Genomic DNA, 12,244 nt, shown 5'->3' with positions numbered 1-12,244 from the left:
CCCCCCCCAACCGCTCATAATAAAACCCACCCTCACGATCCAGGAAATCGAATAACCGCGTATACTCCTCGCCTCTAAAAAAGTCCAAATCCCCAATTTCGAAATTGGACCAAAAATGGCACATGTTCCACAAATCGCTCTCGGCATTGCGATTTCGCAGCCACGCCAGCGCGGGGCGCAAGGGCCAGGGAGCAAAACTCGGGTCGTGCAGTGCAGTCCACAAGGGAGATGTGAGGATAGCGTGTGCGGTCTTGTAGTCTGAGAGTTTGCGGAAGAGGGAGGGCACGGTTTTGCCGCGTTCTCAGAGGGCGATGGTGTAGGCGTAGCGTTTTTTGTTGCGCCGCATGTGGGCGAAGGGGTCGTAGGGGATGGCGCAGGTGAAGAAGATGGAGGGTTCGACGCGCCAGTAGTATTTGTAACGGAGGAGGGAGGGGTGCTTGTGGAAGAAGCTGGGTAGGGGGGTTTTAGAAAGAGGGGTTCTGTGGTGTTGAGGGTTGTTGGGATGGAGGGTTGAAGAGTGTACGTACCCTGATTGAAAGCGACACATGTGGTGGTATCCTTCTTGGGCGGCATATTGAATTTTGTCTTCCTCCATGGCCTTCATGTTGCGTCTTGCACGGTCTTGGTCGATCCACGAAGGGTACCCTCCACATGTCCTTTGGTATAGTGTTGAATTCCACACTCACGTGCCCTGCGGCAGATGTGTTTTGCACTGCTTCGCTAACCTTCTCTTTAAACTCTTCACTCCATGGCTTGTCGTTGAGAAAGATCCATGGGTACCCGAAATGATCGTTGAACTGCTTCTGCACGCTGCGGACGCTGTCTACCGCGCCACTGACTTCCGAGTTGCGGGCGAGCATAAGCAGGACGGCATTTTTGCGCGCCGTCATATTTGCCACGGGGTCTTGGAAGCCTGTGTGGAATGGTGCGTCTAGAGGGCGTGAAGGGCGGGTTATGGTGAAGCTGTGGATGTGGAAGAGGACTTCGAGGAGCATAAAGGTCGCAATAACCAAGATCGCTTTCCAGTGTGATGAAAATGTGCACAGCAAAGGGCGGAGCGGGTGCCGTGGTGGCGGCCGGATATTGAGTTTGTACATTAGAATAATGCGAGAAGGCTGTCACATCATGGCAGAGGCTCATGGAGAAGAAACAGGAGGAAGCAATGCGAATGCCACGGAGGGACTCAGAGGATTCACCCCATCCATGTCTTAACGAAACATGTGCTTGAGTTTTCCCATAGTAGCCAACATGCAAATATCCGGGCCAAACAAGTGGCATAGTTGCAGCATAGCCCCATCTGGCCAAGGTGTGTATGTGTGTGGAGAAAAGGGTACCTGCGTAATCACACCTTGTCCAACACAACCCTTCTAAACTTACTCAAGATTATCCCACCCTGTGGTGCTGCGAGTAGGTAGCAGCAAAATTGGAGTGGGGCGCGTGCGTTGGTACATGTCATATTCACTCATTCTCTATGAGAAAAGGGAAAACAGCGTTGTGCTTTGTCGAGATTCTAGGTAGCTTTCCTTCCTTCATCCAGGCTGTGCCGCACACCGTTTAGCGGCGTGGTTGTTTGAAAGTCCTAACACACCAATGTCTATTAAATAACTGGTACGGATCAGCGCCATGGATGCCATTCCATGGTCGCATATCGTCTTCCGATCTCTTGGCCGCAATTGTTGCTGGATGTGTGTTGCCAATAGTCACAATGATTACCCCACATCCGGGAAAAGTGCGTTCTGAGACTGAGAGATATGTGTGAGCTGGGGTATCTTTGGAGATTATCATTCTTCTCTACCAAGTGATAATTAGCAGAAAAAGGAAGTGCGCGACCATGGGTCATCAGGACTGCCATGACTATACGTGCTCCAGCTCATTAAACGGCGTCTTGGTCATTTTGCTGATCCTCAATAATCTAGTTGCATCTTTAGTTGGTCTTCTTATCCGGCCCGGCAGTTCCTCGAAGCTTATTCAAGTTGAATGTCGTTGTGAAATAGAAATCCAGAGCTGCGGTTGGCAGATAAGTCCAAGCGAACCATACAATCCAGCTCATCTTGCCCTCCCATATCCATCTCGTTTTTCGGAACAAGCCGTCGCCAGCGAGGACCTGTTTTACACAGCTGTGGGCATACTGCTTGGTGTCCATGCCGAGCTCCTGGCTGTGCTTGAGTCTTCGCTGGTACTCTGCCGCCAGCGGCTGCATATATGAGCCTGGCGGTAGCGTGCGATCTTGACGCGCAATATTCGATTTCACGCCGCCCGTGACAACGGTGATGACACGGACGCCCAGCGGCGCAAGTTCAACGCGCAGAGTGTCGGAATACGCGTGCAGCGCCGCTTTGACAGCATTGTACGGCGCCCCCCATACATACGGCATGATACCTGCCAGCGATCCCGTCTGGACGATTGTGCCTTTTGCTTCTATCAGGAGTGGAGCGAAAGTGCTGCACATCTTCATGAGGGAGAAGAGATTCGCTTGGAAGAGCTCGTGTAGCTCAGCCTCGTCGTAGTCCAGCGCGGGCACAACATAATTGCGGCCTGCGTTGTTGTAGAGGATGTCGAGTTTACCTCCGGTGATTTCGGTCACGCGTTTGTGGAGGGACGCAATGGACTCGTTGCTGGTGAGTTCTAGGGGTAGATAGGTTATCCGGGGGTCGGGGGAAGGGTATTTGGCGGGATCGCGGACGGTGCCTAGCACGTGGAAGCCTTTTTTTGGTCGTCAGCGTTGGGTTGTGGATGCGTATATACGTATATGCGTAAGGATACATTTGGAGTGCTTGGCATACCCCTCTGAGCGAATTCCAGGGCGAGGTAGTGTCCAATGCCACCGGGCGTGCATCTGTTCGCGTCAGCATTGCTATTTTCTCTCGTTCGCGCACGCAAGGAAAAGGATGAATTGCTGCAGTGTCACATACCCTGTGATCAGCGCATACTGCGGCCTCGTGTTTCCAGCCATATTTTACCTGGGGGTTTGGTCGTCTTGCAAAGGTATGTTTGTGTGCGTCAGACCGTGATAGCGTTCCAGAACTCTCATCTGCTCTAGTCCCACTTTTCGGCCGTTCTGTCCACAGCGCGTCGACGTCATCGCCGCACGTCCGCGGACTTCTTTCTTCACAAGCACTTTCGCGTCCTGAACTGCTATGCTATCTTGCTAGTGCTAATGCCTGACTAATCGTTGCTAGCCATCTTCGCACAAAACATGTGAATCCCCGTCCTTCTTTCTACATATCAGTTTTTTATCAATTGCTGTGTTATTTAGTCAGATAATACAGCCGAACGAAGACCTAGTTCCGAAGAGCCTATCTGAACATCAGCGTTTTCCTATCTTCCTCACTATCATTTCTATCACACATCCACAGAGCGCCATCATGACGTCCGCAGATTGGTTGGGAAAAGTTATCCCTACCCTTCTCCGCCCATCTATACTCTTGTGCATATCAGCATATCGTACGACATACCACCATATTCTATCTCCAGTCAACAAGTTCTGACAGCGGCACAGATTTTGTCATAACGATGTTCGAAGTAGTCTTCTATGAGTGGAGCCCCTTCACTCTATTCAATATCAACAAACTGCGGTCCAAAGCCTTCGCCCGCCTTTGGAAGCACAATGGTGAAGCAATGTCCACCGAGATGCCCGGCCCTACTTTTGAACTCCTGTCTCAGTGCAAAGGCGTGATTCTAGATGTTGGCCCTGGCTCGGGAGAAGTACTGTCTCGCTTCGATCCGAATCTCATCGTCGCAATCTACGGCGCTGAGCCCACCGAGGACTTACATCCGGGACTTCGGAAAAATGCCGAAAAAAGCGGCCTAGGGAGCAAATACCATGCTCTGCTCTGCGGTGCTGAGCCTGAAAGCCTGATTCCTGCACTGCACAAGAGTGGCATTTTGAATGTTAGTGGAAAAGGAGGCTTGGCGTCTGATGGTGTGTTTGATGAGATTTGCTGCACACGCGTACTTTGCAGTGTACCTCATCCAGAACAGACCATCAAGGGTCTCTACAATCTTCTCAAACCTGGCGGCCGAATGGTAATCTGCGAACATGTCGCCAATCCATGGAGAACTCAGGGTAGTGTCGCGGCGCGCTTCATGCAGCTAGTGTACACTATCATTGGCTGGCCTTTCTTCATGGGCGGATGCGAACTCCAGCGACACACATTGGAATACCTGAGAGATGCCGGAGAGTGGGACAAGTTTGATTTGAAATACTACGGTCCCAAAGATTGTATCCCTTTTGTTGTTGGTGAGCTGGTCAAGCGGCATGGCGAGCTGGACAAGAGCTATGCTCAAGCTATCAAGGAGTAGTTTGAGGGGTTTTGTGCATAGTGAATGGGTCATTTACAGTTCATCGGAAACAGAATGTTGAGACATACATATATCAATTCATATTAGGTCAGTGCAACGCGCTTTTGTAGGAAGCCCTTGCGATGAGTTGTTTACATCAATCAAGTGTACATTATAGTTAAGATTATTATATCTTATTACATGTATAATGTTTGTACATATCCAGCTCTATGAGAGAGACACCCAGCTTTTGAACATAATCGACACCCTTATTTATCTGACAAAGAAACCAAGAGCCATAGCCAACAAAGTGACACCCAAATTCTGACTTCCGAAACTTCCTGCTGCAGCATTCGCGGTTTGCTCAGCCGGACTAGCAGTCGATGACGCGCTAGTACCCGCCTCCCCACCTACGTTCGATACAGGAACAGTAGCAATGCTTGATGGTGCTGGTGCCTGGGAAGGAAGAGCCACAGGCGAAGAGACGCCTGAGCTTGCTGGTGCTCCTGAAGGGCTCGGTCGTGAGCCAGATGAACTGTTGTTCTGTCCCCCAGAGCCACCCGGAGTTGAAGAAGGCGAAGCCGACGCGACCGGAGCACGCGAGGCATTACTTGAAGGTGTTCCCGCACTGGGCGTGCCTGTTGGGCTTGCTGCAGCACTAGTCGCACTGCCTGCTGCACTGCTTGCCGGTGCAGCGGATGGAAGATTATCGGGCAATGGATTTGCATCTCCACCTTCGCAGTTCGCCTCGCCTCCGAGCTTCACTACCATTCCTACACCCGCCATCGCGTCCCGGAACCCATTGTCGTCCTGGAACTTCTTGATATCAAATGCCTCGTTTTCTCCTGGAACTTTCAAATCGGTGATTTGCCTCCTTCCGGGGTTGGTGAACATCAAAAACGTGTACTGTCTGTTGTCGCCTGTCTCGCCCACAGAGCCTGGGGCAACATAATCAACGGCTGGCGGGGTATCGGTGGCGATGTTGGTGATATCGAAGTTATTCTTGAAGTTCGCGCGCGCATAGTGTAGCTTACGGGCGTTGGTACATGTTGTATCCACCATGATGATGGTGTATAATGTAGTTGGGGAAATGCCGTTGCTGTCGCCCAGAGCAAACGTGGGTTCTTTTGCTACAGCTAGATGGGTGTGAGCTGTTGGTTCGTCCGAAAAGTCTTCACTGACTACTAACCGTCTTTTTCAAAAGTTGTTCCATCTTTGAAACCATTGATCGCTTGGTTGGTGTAGCTAACTTGGACTTCGTCACTGCCGAACCCAGCCTGTAGATCTTGGGGTATGACACTGCCGCCTTGTGCAGCCGTTTGCGATACAAAGGCCACCAGGGCCACCACCTTCCAGTAATAGCGAGAAGCCATGATGTGTAAATTACAAAGTATAGGGTGGATATGAGTGATATGAGAAGAACAGAATGAAAACAAAAACACTTAAGCACTGCTTAGAGTTGATATGGAGCCTGTCGTCTTTGCAAAGTGACTTGCAGCCCCAGGTTATATATACATCCTCAGCGACCTCTATATGAACAAGGCTCTACACGCACAAACAGCGAGGAGTAATATGATCTACGCCAAATGTTCCGCCCCAGGCTGTTCAACGCATGCCAACCCCGGAAAATAGTCGCAGGATTCCACTAAAACCTGATCAAAGTAGAGAGCAGCATTGCAGATCCATTCGTCTTCAGACGGCAAGCGCATAGAGTCTCGGCAGATGCCTACTCCGTGGTCTGTGGGCGCCTTGGGGTGCTTGTCAACTGTTTCGGTTTCAAGGCCGTTTCAGCTGACGGCTACCATACGCTCGCGAACATTTTGTAGCCTGACTATAGCAATATTTACATAACTGCGCCTTTTCTAATTCTAGGAGCCAAGCCCCAAGGGCGCTTGTAAGGTACAAAACAGGCGATGGACAACGAAAGCTGTGACAAGATGTGGGTTGCCCAGATTTCAAGCCTCGTTGTACACGTTGACATCTGGGCATGGACCTGAGTAAGTACCTAGGGCATAGCGCCACACAAATTGTCTGATACTGCGTTCAGGCAGTACGCTGCCTCGCGTTCATGTTCATGAAACTTGATGAGAGCTGGACGAGTAACGATGGTTTGGTATTGCTAAAGGCTTGGCAACCACACGGGGGCCGGATAGGTGACTCTGCTGGATAACATGCAAAAGACAACACCCCCGAATTCAAGGCATGATGAATAGTTGACTCGATGCAAAATATGGAAGGGTGTTCCTAGTAAATAACCTTGTATGTGAGGGATGATCGAAAACCGCGTTCGCGCTTTCGCCATGGTCCTCGAAGGTGACCGGACACTAGTTCTTCCAGGGCCGCATCACGTGGCACCTCGCTTAGAATTTCGAGCTGCCCACCATCTCCTGCTTGTACTTACCAGCTTCGACCACTCCTCATCGTCTATCAAACACAACCGCCAAAATGACGAAGCGTGCGTATGCCCTACGGTTTCCAAGGAATTAATTATTGACGGCCATGTAGGCACAAAGAAGGTCGGCATCACCGGAAAGTACGGTACCCGTTACGGTGCCTCTCTCCGTAAGCAGGTCAAGAAGATGGAGGTGCGCATTACCCTGGATACTCCACACTGCCAGCAGAAATGAGTCGCTCACGCTCAGGATAGATCGCACAACACGCCCGCTACGTCTGCCAGTTCTGCGGAAAGAACTCTGTCAAGCGCGAGTCCGTTGGTATCTGGCACTGCCGATCGTGCCGCAAGACCACTGCCGGAGGAGCCTACACCGTCTCGTAAGACATCCCTCGATACCCCCGAGCGCAACATCATCCAAGGATTGGACGCGCGCGAAAGAAGAAAAATCAGGATATTACTAACAAGGTTAACAGTACTCCCGCTGCCGCCGCCACAAGGTCAACGATCCGCCGTCTCCGAGAGATTGCTGAGGTTTAAGGGAACATTGGGCACTAGGGTGGAGTTCTTCGAGCGTTTTCTCTGCATCGGCAATCATGGTCCGATGACATTGCTCAAATGCAGCATTCGGATGCCGGTCTCATAACGATCATGGGTTTATCAGGAATTCATACAAAACAATGGCACCTTCATGACCAAGCAGACCACTGCGCGACAAGGAAAAAGCAGTAATTGTACCGACAATGCTCATCGCTTGCCTGGCGTTGTCTGATACCAATGTGATACAAGCAACTTGAGGTTCTTCTTCGTTTGCACATGCCAAGCATCGGTTACCGTTGTTTATAACATGTAGTGAGAAACTGTTCGCTAATAGTCTGACCAATGTTCTTAGCTGACCATCCTTGACATCTTACGTCGCTCGACGGAGATTGCGCTAATCGCCGTCAAAATATTTTCACGAATTTAACTTTGCTAGGGGACTCGTCAGCATAACCACACTCTTCTATGACGTTGCAGCGCGACATGTACTCAGGAAGTCAGTTCAAGTGTTTGGCAAGACTGACTGCCCGAGTAAATGTCCTTCTGTTATCCTGCACCAAGTGAACCTGCGCGACAGACATGTGTCGCTTTGGAGTATCAATAAGTGCGGACTACCGGAGGCAAATATCGGACCCTGCATTCTATCCCATACATACTGACAAAAGAATATGTGTTGACAGAAATCAGCCACGAGGACATGAAAGTCTGCGATTCTTACATGTGGCCTGGCGTGTGGCGAAAGTACAATTCATATCGTTTCTCTTTCTACGATTGATAATCGGACAAGGTTCAAACTCGGTGAACATTCCTTGTGTTCGAGATGGCAAAGATGTTGCTCTTGGCATGGGTCCTAGATCACTGACGTGGGCGGAGTATCCTCGAGGAACATCTCGATCAGACCACATATACGCCGCTGGCAGGCATGTGCTCGGGCCTTTACGGCTACTGTGCCCAATCCTAGAACCTATCCAAACGCATGCAAATTATGGGCTCACGATACCCACGCACGACGTCATGCCGCAAATCTACCGACTGATCCGCACGCTAAGTGGAGTCCCGCAGAGCCTCAACACCAAACTCTTCGTCCGATTCCAAACGCTAGAGCGCATAGTGGCGGCACACGTTGCGGATATCAGATTTTCGCCCGATTGTTCACCTGGCCACGACGATAGAGGTCTTGTTCGTAGCTGTGCACAGACGATATGACGTTGAAGGTGAGACTGCATGAGTGCCTCTTTGCTCTCGCATCCTGCTCTCATCCTGTTTATCGGGCGTTTACGGTCACTGGCATTGGTGAGATGGCTGTTAGCCCATACTTCCCCTGCTTTCCTATCATGCCGGTACCTCGCCGGCATCGATAAGTTGAAATGTTTGTGTCTCCGTTTTAGTCCTGGGTCTATCGTGACCATCCCTTATTATCGTGCTCACCCGCGTCCTTCTCTCCCGCTTTCCTCAGCACAATTCTCCCCAAATTCTCGCCAACATGTCCGGCTACTACGGTCCATCCTTTTACAACAAATCTTCCCGACCACCGTCGCTAGCAGCATCAAGAGCGAACTCATCCTACCGAGTCGCTCAAAGTGCGCCAGTCACACCTCGAAATGGATCGATAACTACACCCCGAAACGGCTCCATCCCTTATACGATCGACGGTTCCACTGCTGCCCAGACGGCTGCCAACACTGCCGCCAACACCGCTCCTCACACCGGCACCTCTACACCTGCTTTCTTGTCAAGAGTGAATAGTAAGCTCGCGAACGAAGACAATGTCTCTATGAACTCTGAGATTCTTCGCAATGAAAAGGGTGAGCTTATGATCGGGAGGATTGCTGGTGGAAAACATCTCACAGACGATGTCGAGGACATTGATTCTGCTTGTGGGCCCATCAAGCGCGTGGATTGCGACATGCCTCTTACACTGACCGAGATGGTCAACCACGAAGGCAAAGAATACATTGTCTTGAGTTTCGCGACTGGCGACAAGGAAAATCCTTTTAACTGGAACCCTTGGTACAAGCGCAGCATCACCACGATGCTGAATTTGATGACGCTTTTTATTGGTCTTGCGACTACGGCGTACAGTTCGGGCATCAACAGCATGTGTGAAGAGTTTGGTGTAGACGCTATATACGGCCAACTCGGGCTCTTCACGTTCAACATCTCCTGCGCTATTGCACCGATGGTACTGGCACCTTTCTGTGAACTTGTCGGCCGCAAGATCGTATACGCCAGCGCCTTCCTCTGCTTCTCACTCATTTTCATTGGTCTCGCACTGGCACAAAGCATCGGCACCATCATCGGTCTCCGTCTGCTCCTCGGTCTCTTCGGGTGCGTAGGCACCATCTTAGTCGGCGGCACATTCGACGACATGTACGAACCACACAAGCGCGGTCGGCCCATGGCCATGTTCAGCTTCGTAGCTATTTTCGGTACAGTCGCTGCGCCTATCTACGCTGGCTTCATCGACCAAGCACTCGGCTGGCGCTGGGTCGAAGGTATCCAGGGTCTAGCCAACATCCCTCTTCTCATCCTCATCTTCGTCTTCTTCCCGGAGACCCGTGGCGGTGCTAAACTCCACAAGCGTGCGAAGCAGCTCCAAAAGGCCACTGGCGATGACCGCTACGTCGCTGAAGACGACATCTACACGCCCGACGTCAAGTCAATGCTCAAAGCCTCGTCCGTAAAAGCCATCCGCATGCTCGTCACCGAGCCCGTTGTCTTTGCTTTCGGTCTCTGGATCGCCTTCTGCTGGGCCGTCGTCTTCCTCTTCCTCTCCGTCATCCCCATCACTTTTACCGAGAAGCGCGGCTGGAATGAAGGCGTCAGCGGTCTTCCCTACATCTCTCTCGCCGTCGGCACAGTCCTCGGCTGGGCGGCGCACCACTTCCAAATGGCCAAGTACAACAAGCTGCAGGCCGACCCTAACGTCCGTGTTGTACCCGAGCACCGTCTCTACGGCGCAATGTTCGGCGCCGTCTGGCTCCCCATAGGCCTATTTATCTATTCTTTTACTCAGTACCAGCAGCTCAGCTGGGTGGGGCCCGTCATCGGTCTCGCACCGATTGCTTTTGGCATCTTCTTCGTCTTCGAGAGTACCTACTCGTACACTGCGGATTGCTACGGCGAGACGTCTTCGTCGGCGATTGCCGGTCAGGGTCTGATGCGGAACACGCTTGGTGCTGTGACGCCGTTATTCGCCAGTGCCTTCTTTCATAACGTGGGGAGTCAGTACGCGGGACTGATTCTGGCGCTTTTTGGTACGGTGCTGAGTTTGATTCCGTTTGTTATGTTCAAGTATGGGCATTTGCTGCGGGCGAGGAGTAAGTTGGCGAAGGAGTATTAGGGGAAATGGGGGTGGTTTAGGATAGTTTTAACATGTAAGGGTTGGATTTTGTGGGGTTAGTTGTAATTAAGCTCTTAATTATATGAAGTTGGATGTTAGTGGTCTCATGTTGCTACGAGCATACTTGTATATTGTGAGACAAATAGCGTTGTTCAGTAAGAGTATTAGGAGTACTGTTGTTACTGGCACAATCGTGCTACGATCATGTTGCAAAATTTCGGCTTCGCAAGCAATTGCCTAACTAGAACAGCTACCTTTGTAGCATTGTATCTGATCACATACTTCTGGACGCGCTCTTGAACCTAGATCTATGCTAATAATTACTACCTAAGTACTACATGGAACCTTTGCAGAATCATATCTAAAAAGAGCAGTGGAATAGCTTTTCAATATAGAAAAGTCTATAACTCCTTAATCTATATGTTGGAATACTGATTCCTCTCTCTGCATTTGTATTTGTTCTGAGGACGATTCGAATCTCTAATTTGGCTGTAACCTTGAGTCAAGAGCCTTACACATAACTTCTTTTCTTTCTTAAAAAAAGAATCAGGATGCTAAAGCATTGTATGATTGTATTGAAGACCTTGACGAAAGATAAACCTTGAATATCACCTGCGATTGGCGCAACGCTGCATGATTGCGGGCAGCGGTGGGAAATCATAAAGTCTTTCTACGACGGCGTTTACGATGCGAAATTTGGTAGGGAAGCTAGATTTCTTAATGATGCCGACCTAGTGACTGTTATTGATACACTTTCCGAGCAGCTTTTTCTCCTGAGAGGTGGGATTGAATGCGGTCGTGAAATCAGACTTTGGGGGAACGGCAATGATGAGCTTTACACTGATGATTAACTTGGGGCATTTGAATGTCTTCGTAATGAGCAGGACACAACGGTTGCTGCGGTAAGAGTATGTAACTTCTGAGTTCATGCGGACTTGTGTAGCCTTGATCTACTCAGATTGATCGTTGAAACGCAATTCGCTAGTGTTTAGACGAGCCGTAAACACAAAGTTGGAGTTGGTAAGGTTAGAGTGCTAGTATAGGAATGCTTCAACTGCCGAGATGTTGACGTGAGATTATCCAACCCTTGGGTTGAAGTTGCACATGATGAGAACCGCTACCTGAACTTTACACTTTTTGACAAATTATCTAAACTGCCAGTACAATTCCGCGGGCGCAGGGTTAGGAAGAAGGATTCCATTGTAAAATTGGGACTATTGGTTTTGCGATTCATTCAGAGCATCCATGGCAGCGCCGATTGCTCCAGTGTCGAAATTGTTGTACGCTACTTTGACTTCTCTTCCGGTACGGAAGTCGTGGCACACAGGTTTTTCAAAAAGCTTGGACATCTCGACCAAGACGAGGGTTGAATCATGACATGTGATCATTAACAACGCTGTTATAAAGGATGCGGATACCCATGTTGATTGTAGAGCTAGTGGCGGGGTCGATGTAGGCTACAGAATGGCCACCAACCTTTTCCTGATTTTCAACCACAATGCTACGTTTGCTTTTATCCTTCAAACTAATAACACAGTAGATACCTCCCGATCCTCCACGTGTGCAACAGCCTCACATAGAATAAGGGTTTCATCCCAGGGGCTGCAAGCAAAGAACAAGCCTACCATAACCTGGTCGGTAGCGTAGGGGCCAAGCTCAGATCGGGAAATGGCCAAAAGAGGTTCCCT

General features: G+C 50.2%; 7 protein-coding genes across 7 annotated transcripts; 3 read left to right on the top strand and 4 right to left on the bottom strand.

Annotated features, from left to right (window-relative positions):
* Positions 1 to 301: 301 nt before the first annotated feature.
* COCVIDRAFT_31023 (glycosyltransferase family 15 protein) lies at positions 302 to 995 on the bottom strand (the record flags this gene model as incomplete). The annotated part of the gene is made up of 3 exons (XM_014695965.1): positions 302 to 479; positions 528 to 598; positions 687 to 995. The coding sequence occupies 3 exons, from the start codon at positions 993 to 995 to the stop codon at positions 302 to 304; spliced, it is 558 nt and encodes a 185-aa protein (XP_014551451.1).
* A 929-nt stretch (positions 996 to 1,924) lies between these two features.
* On the bottom strand, positions 1,925 to 2,953 carry COCVIDRAFT_31022 (hypothetical protein; the record flags this gene model as incomplete). Its single annotated transcript, XM_014695964.1, has 3 exons — positions 1,925 to 2,703; positions 2,784 to 2,836; positions 2,913 to 2,953. 3 exons carry the CDS (start codon positions 2,951 to 2,953, stop codon positions 1,925 to 1,927), a joined length of 873 nt encoding a protein of 290 aa, XP_014551450.1.
* Positions 2,954 to 3,365: 412 nt separating this feature from the next.
* COCVIDRAFT_112902 (hypothetical protein) lies at positions 3,366 to 4,302 on the top strand (the record flags this gene model as incomplete). Its single annotated transcript, XM_014695963.1, has 2 exons — positions 3,366 to 3,444; positions 3,500 to 4,302. 2 exons carry the CDS (start codon positions 3,366 to 3,368, stop codon positions 4,300 to 4,302), a joined length of 882 nt encoding a protein of 293 aa, XP_014551449.1.
* Positions 4,303 to 4,554: 252 nt separating this feature from the next.
* Positions 4,555 to 5,654, bottom strand: COCVIDRAFT_112910 (hypothetical protein; the record flags this gene model as incomplete). The annotated part of the gene is made up of 2 exons (XM_014695962.1): positions 4,555 to 5,417; positions 5,471 to 5,654. The coding sequence occupies 2 exons, from the start codon at positions 5,652 to 5,654 to the stop codon at positions 4,555 to 4,557; spliced, it is 1,047 nt and encodes a 348-aa protein (XP_014551448.1).
* Positions 5,655 to 6,788: 1,134 nt separating this feature from the next.
* Positions 6,789 to 7,210, top strand: COCVIDRAFT_43672 (hypothetical protein; the record flags this gene model as incomplete). The annotated part of the gene is made up of 3 exons (XM_014695961.1): positions 6,789 to 6,866; positions 6,929 to 7,053; positions 7,150 to 7,210. Coding segments are annotated over 3 exons (264 nt in total), but the record flags the coding sequence as incomplete, so codon positions are not given.
* A 1,486-nt stretch (positions 7,211 to 8,696) lies between these two features.
* On the top strand, positions 8,697 to 10,556 carry COCVIDRAFT_112911 (hypothetical protein; the record flags this gene model as incomplete). Its single annotated transcript, XM_014695960.1, has 1 exon — positions 8,697 to 10,556. The coding sequence occupies one exon, from the start codon at positions 8,697 to 8,699 to the stop codon at positions 10,554 to 10,556; it is 1,860 nt and encodes a 619-aa protein (XP_014551446.1).
* Positions 10,557 to 11,927: 1,371 nt separating this feature from the next.
* On the bottom strand, positions 11,928 to 12,110 carry COCVIDRAFT_112932 (hypothetical protein; the record flags this gene model as incomplete). The annotated part of the gene is made up of 1 exon (XM_014695959.1): positions 11,928 to 12,110. A coding segment is annotated over one exon (183 nt), but the record flags the coding sequence as incomplete, so codon positions are not given.
* Between the last annotated feature and the right edge of the window lie 134 nt (positions 12,111 to 12,244).

This window comes from Bipolaris victoriae, assembly GCF_000527765.1.
Source record: "Bipolaris victoriae FI3 unplaced genomic scaffold scaffold_139, whole genome shotgun sequence".
Taxonomy (NCBI): Eukaryota; Fungi; Ascomycota; class Dothideomycetes; order Pleosporales; family Pleosporaceae; genus Bipolaris; species Bipolaris victoriae.
This window is presented reverse-complemented; position numbering and strand designations above follow the sequence as displayed.